This window comes from Belonocnema kinseyi, chromosome 5 (assembly GCF_010883055.1).
Source record: "Belonocnema kinseyi isolate 2016_QV_RU_SX_M_011 chromosome 5, B_treatae_v1, whole genome shotgun sequence".
In the NCBI taxonomy this organism is placed as follows: Eukaryota; Metazoa; Arthropoda; class Insecta; order Hymenoptera; family Cynipidae; genus Belonocnema; species Belonocnema kinseyi.
In genome coordinates this window covers 104,665,214-104,672,977 of record NC_046661.1, presented here as the reverse complement: position 1 = coordinate 104,672,977, position 7,764 = coordinate 104,665,214, and the positions used below count along the sequence as shown (strand labels likewise).

General features: G+C 28.5%; 1 protein-coding gene across 2 annotated transcripts in view; it reads right to left on the bottom strand.

Moving 5' to 3' along the window:
• Nucleotides 1-7,764, bottom strand: part of LOC117172474 (histone-lysine N-methyltransferase SETD1) — a 38,774-nt gene that overhangs the window by 15,227 nt on the left and 15,783 nt on the right. Inside the window, exons 4-6 of one of the 2 annotated variants that reach the window (XM_033360443.1) lie at nucleotides 7,006-7,296; nucleotides 2,116-2,433; nucleotides 1,004-1,237 (exon numbers count right to left, since the gene is read on the bottom strand). In XM_033360443.1, the coding sequence (XP_033216334.1) occupies nucleotides 1,004-1,237; nucleotides 2,116-2,433; nucleotides 7,006-7,296 (843 nt within the window). Of the gene's footprint in view, nucleotides 1-1,003; nucleotides 1,238-2,115; nucleotides 2,434-7,005; nucleotides 7,309-7,764 lie in introns of both variants that reach the window. The other variant, XM_033360442.1, reaches the window with a different exon arrangement.

The window sequence follows — 7,764 nt, the reverse complement described above, 5'->3', positions numbered from 1 at the left end:
GAATAGTTACATTTTCAATTAAAAGTTAGTTTTATAACAGAAAAAAAGTTTTCAAGAAAGTAGTTAAACTTTCAATCAACGAGATTAATTTTGAAGAAAAATTATGAATTTTTAACTTCAGTAGCTATATTTTCAATTGAAAAACAAAATAATTTTCTAACAAAAAAAAACACAATTTTCAACTTTTTTTATTAAAAAAATACATACTCTTTTAAAAAAGTCGTTCAGCCTTCAACCAAGTAATTGAACTTTTTACCATAATTTAAATTCTCAGCACTTAATTATCAATGTAAGACAAATAAATCACTACCGAGAATATTATATCAGGGTGGCCGTAAATTTCATGTTCAAAATTTCCGAACTTTATTCTGACCAATTTTTTATTTTTCTTGACCATTAATATTGATATACCCGAATCTTAATATTGAACACTTTTAACATACAAATTTTTATACACGGAAAAACAAATTTTTAATTAGAATTTAAAATTTTATATTCTTAACAGCTATTTAAAGTGCTCCTTATATAAATTCCCCAACTTTTCCCTAATTTCAAAGTTTTCCATCTACAAATTGTGCTGGATAACTCAGTCAAATTTCAACCGATCCTAATGAATAAAAGCTTATGACACGCGAAATTGAACTTAGTTTCAATATATTATCAGCAAGAAATTATTGGATTTGAAAAAAAATGTCATTAAATTGTTATTAGTTTGGAAAATCGAGAGTAAATGAAAAACTTTAAACTATTCTCGATTGTAGCTTCATGATTTTTGTACCTTGGTAAACTGAAAAATTTATTGTTGAAAAGGTGTGTTTTTCGACATTCAAACAAAAAAAAAAAACATTCGAAATCATATAAAAAATTGCGGAGTTATGAATGATCATTAACACATTTTTTCTTTAAGGGAAGAAAAATACTTTTCTTGGTTTTCAAGGACTGCCAAGACGCTAGACACCCTGATTAAAGATAAAAAGAGTTTAAATGATATTTTGGAACTTACCTCTTCGTCAGTACTTTCGCTAGAAGAATCACTGCTGCTGGTGTCATCACTGGAACTAGCAGCAGACGAAGACGAGGATGAAGACACACTGGGAAGACTTTCGAGCGGCCTTTTCGTTTTTGGCACAACTGGCAAATCCAAATCACTATCACTGTCGATTAATTCGGTACCAAGATGATCCGATTGACGACTATCTTCGTCTTGAGGAACTGGACTCGGGGCCTTGATTTTACGCTGAAAAAAATAAATAAGATCAGAGTGGCCGAAAAACTTCCTTTTTAAAATTTTCCTAACTTCTCCATTACCAATTTTTATTTTCCCTGATCATTACTATTTTAAGATCAGCATTTTATGCTTGTAACATTTTAACAAAGTATCATTTTTAAATAAAATAAAACAATTTCAAATTTCAAATTTATTTATTTTAACCACAGACGAATCAACGAAAAATGTAATTTTAGTTTTTGGCAAATAAATTATTTTCTGTGCACTGTAGACAAAGATTGTCAGAATATTAGTTAAAGCAGACTTAATGAAAAGAAAATCTAAAAAAAGAAAATGTTATATCTCTCATACGTGCGAAGTTATAACATGTTAAATATCCCTTCTTTTATGAAAATTGGTTAAAAAGTAAGTTTCAATATCGCGCAACAGCTGCAATTTGTGTCAAAATTTGTTCATATAATAATACAATTACATATGTAACATTTTATTTTCTAGATTTCCTTTTGATTGAGTCTGACTAAAATTCTATTTTTTTTCTGAAGTGCACAAAAAATATGCCATTTCCCAAAAACTAAAAAGAAATTTTTTTTTAATTTGTCAGAAAAATATCAGTTACGAAGGCTGGTGATATTAAAAGAAAAACGATAGGTGCAATTCCTTTTGTACTGAACATAATCCAAGCCCACTGTGATTTCAACTGAATCTTATTGAAATTCTCTGACTTTTGCAAGATTGTTTTTGAAAATCCCTGATTTTCCCTGACCAATAAAATTTCTTGACATTTCTTTGATTTCTAGGTTTTGCCTCACCTACGGCCACACTGAAGAAGGCGGAGGAAATTCGGAAAATAAATTTTGCCAAGAATATTGAAAATTCTGAAAGATTACCCTGAACGATGGCATTTTCGGCATGCTGGCGCGAATGCCCAATCCGAATCCATCGTGATTGAATCCAAGCGGCGTTGCTTGTTCGAAAAGAGTTGAAAGACCTTGCGGCTTGTGACTTTCTTCCTTAACGACGTTATTGGGAACAATTTCACCGAGGACGGTTTCGCTCTTATCTATCTTCTCTCTCTTCTTCTCATCCCACCAATCCTCGAATAACTTGAAGGCTGTGTTTTCTATCATCTTCTTGTTGAAATCTTTCTTTAGGATCTGCTTCAGTTCGTTAACAACCTTGTTGAGAACTCCGTTTATCGTCGGACCCTGTGAAGAATGTTATGTATTAAAGTTCTCTATTGAAAAACTATTTTTTTAATCAGAGCCGTAACTCGCAATTTTAAATTAGATAATATTGACCCCCCCCCCCTCCCGCCGTAAAAAAAAAAGAAAATAGCCCAAAATGGTTCAATTTTCAAAATAAAAATTTTTTTTAAAGAATTTAAAACATGTCTGTGTTTCAATTAAAAAAATTAATTTTCAAGCAAAAAAATTAATTTCTCTACCAAAAAAGAAGAATTTTCCACCAAATGCATGAATTTTCAACAAATCAGTTCAATTTTTAAACACAAAAATTGTTTTTAAGCAAGAATCTTCATTTTTACCAACGCAACGAAATTTTAACAAAATCTATGAATTTTCAACTAAGAAAGACACATGTCCACCAAAAAATGAAATAGTTAAATTTTCAAATTAAATATTAGTTTTAAACAAACAAACAAAAAACATATTTTCAACAATACAGTATAACAGAATCCTTTTAGAGGTCCGGTAACAGTGTTTTCATGTTCAATACCAGTGTAACTGAAACTCTGTTTCAAAAATTAGATATAGTTTAATTTTCCACCAAATAGTTCGATTTTTAACAACAAACACGATTTTCTTAAATAAAATCGTTGAATCTATTACAAAGTAGATTATTTTTTCACTAAATAGTTAAATTTCCAACCAGAAAAATGAATTTTCCATCCTGAAGATTAATTTTAATACCGAATTAAAAGTAAAAATATTCCAAAAATAATTATTTCAAATTTTAATGCAATAACACATATAGTTACACATGCATTAGTATTCAAAATTAATAAATATCTACTGTAGGTTTATCATCTGTTGTAAGGTTTTCTCCCCAAAATGAATTTTCGACTAAAACAAATGAATTTTTTTTCCCAAAAAGGGAAAATTTAAATATTCAGATTAAAAATTAATTTTCAACTAGCACAACAACAGTTTTTCAACGAATAAGTGGAATACTATTCAGATTACCTTTGTATATTACTCCAATTACCTAGAATACTCTGAATTACAAGATCATTACTTGGATTACCCAAATTACTTTGAATTACATGGATTACAATTAAATTACCCAGCATTACAAGTGAATTACTTTTGTATTACAAGTGGATTTCATTCCAAAATATTCCGGGGTAATTCGAAGTAATCCAGAGGAATCTAGGTAATCGAAGTAATTTAAGTAGTTAATCCAAATAGTGTTCTACTGTTTTGCTGAAAATTTGTTATTATTATTTTTTTTTAATTAATCTTCTTCGTTGAAAATTGATGCTTTTGTTTGAAAGTTCAACAATTTGTTAAATAATTCATCTACTTTGTTAAAAAGTAATTTTTGAAATAAAAAATGTAACTATATTGTTAAAAATTCGTTCTTTTGGTTAAAATTAATATGTTTAACGAAACTTTTTCTTTAAATTTTTCCTCTTTCTTAGTTTGAAATTCATTCATTTTGTTGAACTTCAATTTTTTGATAGGCCGAATTCATTTCAAATAATGCAGGCTAAACTTTTAAAACTCGTAACGAAATTTGTGAAAAAATCTGATTTTTACTTTGAAGTGCTGTAGTTTTAAAACTGATATAGATTTTATACTTTTTTCTTTCTGATTCTAGTAGTTCTTCCCATTCTCTTTCGAAATTTACAACAAAATTAGGAAAAATGTTTAAAATGATAAAATGACGGCGGGCTTTCAGAAAATTTTGAAACTCAATTTTCTGAAAAAGGCCAGTTTTTTTCTTGATTTTTTTCCAAGGAGATACTATTATGTTGAATATATCTCATGAGAGTTTGTCTTGTGCCCGCGACTTGGAGAGGAGAAACTATTTTTTTAAAGTGAAGAATGAATATTGACATTTTGTGCAAAAACAAGACAATATACGAAATAAGTCAAACAAGTAAAGTTATTCCTCTCAAAAAGTTAAAAAAAAAAATCTTTTGGCACTCTTCGTTATCTTGCGTTTCTTTCGAGATTTTCCCCTGAATAAGAAAAATTGCGACTATAGCTTTATTTTCCTCACAACAATAGTCTGTCACAGTATGTCATGGATAAGTAAGATAGGTATAAATAGACAAGTTGAAAAAATTTCATACAAATTTGAAATATTTTCTGATAAATAAAAATTTAATATTTTCATAAAATACCTTTAATTACCGGAAATTCTGAATTAATTTTATTCAGGCGAAAATCTCGAAAGAAACGCAAGAGAGAGAAAAGTGACAAAAGACTTTTCTTTAGAACTTTTTGAGAGGAATAACTTTGTTTGTTTGACTTTTTTCGTATCTTTCCTTGCTTTTGCACAAAATGTAAATATTCATTTTTCAGTAACAAAAAAATTGTTTCCCCTCTCCAAGACGCGGGCACAAGAAAAACTCTCATAAGATATATTCGACATAATAGTACCTACCTACAAAAAAAAAATCAAGAAAAAGAATGTCTGGGCTTTTTGAGAAAATTGAGTTTCAAAATTTTCAAAAAAGCCGCCGCCATTTTATCAGTTTTAAGAATTTTCCAAATTTTGTTGTAAATTTCGAAAAAGAATGAAAAGAACTAATAGAATCTGAAAGAAAAAATATAATAACCGGAGTTGATTCTGTGACTTGAACGGGTTCGGCCTGCATGTTTTGAAATGAATTCGGCCGATAGAAAATTAAGATCCTTTCTTGAAAATCCCTCTGTTTAGTTGAAAATTGAACTGTTTGCTTAATAATTCAACTATTTGCTTATCAATTAATGTATTTTGTTAAAAATTCTTCTTTCTGGTACAAAATTAATTAGCTTCCTTAAAAATTAACCTTTTTGATAAAAAATTCGTTTTTATTGGGGAAAAGGGGATTTTTTAATACTGTTCATTACAAATTCTACACATTTGAACATTGAACATTGAAAATCAACCATTTTTTGTCTACTGATTCCATTAATCATCTGAACAGCTTTTGATAAATTAAAACTAATATCTTAATACATTTACAGTAAAAAATTATTTTCAGCTAAGTTATTAAAAAAATAAACTATCAGAGATTCTAAACACAGATTATATTTGGTGGTATTTTTATTTATACATTTAATTGTAAAAATAAAAATTCTTTAAGAATCTAGAAAATACACATAAGGAACAAGTGAAGGGAAATCGGATAGGAGCAATGCTACAACAATTAAAATAATTTCTGTTTTCTCAGCAACCACAAAAATTTAAACTGATATTTAAAGACTTAAAATAAATTTTAAAGTATTAAAAAACTACCTCTAGCTAACTTAATAATTTAATTAATTAATTTTACTAACTTTTGTTAAATAAAATTATATGAAAATTATGTAATTTGTCACACACAAAGGTTAATTAGTTAAAAATTGTGTTTCTTATCATCTTTTTTAAAAATAAATATATTGCAAATTTATATTTTTTAGTTGAAAATTTATCTATTTGGTTAAGAATTCATGTATTTTGTTAAATATTTCTCTTTTCTGGCAGAAAATTAATCCTCTTGGTAGAGAATTGTTCAAATTTGTTGAAAATTAAACAATTTTGTTAAAAATGATTCTTCTTGGAAAGAAGTAATTACTTTGTTGAAAATTCGTATTTTTTATTGAGGATGCAATCGTTTTTCATTTAAAATTGAATTATGTTTTGGTACAAAAATTAGTTATTATATTTTTCGCTGAGGACTCTTTTGGTTAAAAATTAATCTACTTTGCAGAAAATTCAATAGTTTTGCTAAAAAATCATTTTTTTCTTTGAAGATTTTTCATTTTAATTGAAAATTCATTTTCTTGGTTGAAAATGTAATCATTTTGTTGAAAATTCGTTTTGTTTTGTGCTAGAAAATTAATTCTTTTAACTGAAAACTTAATAATTTCATTTTTGACTGTTAATTTATATTTTTTCGTTAAAAACTCAAGTATTTGTTTGACAAGTCACGTATTTTGTTGAATATTTGTCCTTTTTTGTACCAAATTAAACAATTTTGTTAAAAACTATCCCGTTTATATACAAAATTATTTGAATGAAAATTCGTATTTTGCGTTGAGGATTCAATGTTTTTTTTAAGTTAAATATTAAAATGTGTTTTTTTTTTAAGAATTCATCTGTTTGGTTAAAAATTAATCTACTTTCCAAAAAATTCAACAAATTGATGAAACAGCTGTTGGTTTTTGGTTGCGCATTATTTATTAAATTAAAATTTCAACTATTCCAGTTGATGATTCATCATTTTAATAAAAAAAATTAATATCTTTGGTTGTAAATCTATTTTATTGAAAATTCAGTTTTGACCTTTTATAGTTGTAAATTTAACTTTTTTGATTGAAAATTCAACTACTTCGTGGAAAATCCATCTGTTTCGCTAAACAAAAATTAATCTTCTTTGTCGAAAAATCAACTATTTGGTTAAAAAGTTTATCTATCAGGTTGAAAATTCACATAATTTTACGTAATTCAAAGTAATTCTATGAAATCTGGAGTAATCTTCGGCAATACAGAATAATTCTGTATAGAGAAATAATTCCAGAGTAATCCGATACAATCCGGTGTAATATATCACGTTAAACTCTTACCTGAGGATTATCTTTGTAACTATTGAGGTTGGTCATAGCTTGTAGTCTAGACTGCAACGACGGATAGTAACTCGCACCTTGGGCATTAGAATGCATTCCCCCTTGGAAGGAATTGTTGGGGGCTTGGTAATTGTTGGGCAGGTACGGTGCTCCGTATGGATACGGATATTGCGCAGGTCGAGGCCAATTGTACATGTCGTTCGCGAGATGTGGATAATGAGGATGTGTCAGTGCACCAGGATAACCTGCTCCAGGATACAACTGATTCACCGGCTGGCTATGCGCTATCACCTGAAATCCGATCTACACTCAGAAGAAAATTTACAATCTGCCCTTGGAATTGGAGCTTAATCAAAAAGAGGACTGACCTTTCGACCAAATTATAAAGTACAACAACGGAAATACATAACTTGTAACTGAAAATCAAATGCAAATCAAAAAAAAAGGGGCCGCTCAAAAAGTAAAGTATACCCGAAGGTTTTTGCTGCGCTGAATCCGAATCCGACCTCACAAAAATTCCATCACCCTCAGTTTTCGAGATATTGTAACCTAAAAGTGCAAAAAACACCGTTTTTTGCTATATTTGAGGTTACATAGCATCTTGAATAAATTTTTTTTTCAAAAACGGGCGAAAACATCACAAAGGAGCACCCTTGGCCTCTGAAATCCATTTTTCAGATTCAAGATAGCTTTTTTTTTCATCGATATATCATTGATTGAAGTTAAGTATTTTCGCAGTTTCGTAACAACGTTAAAACA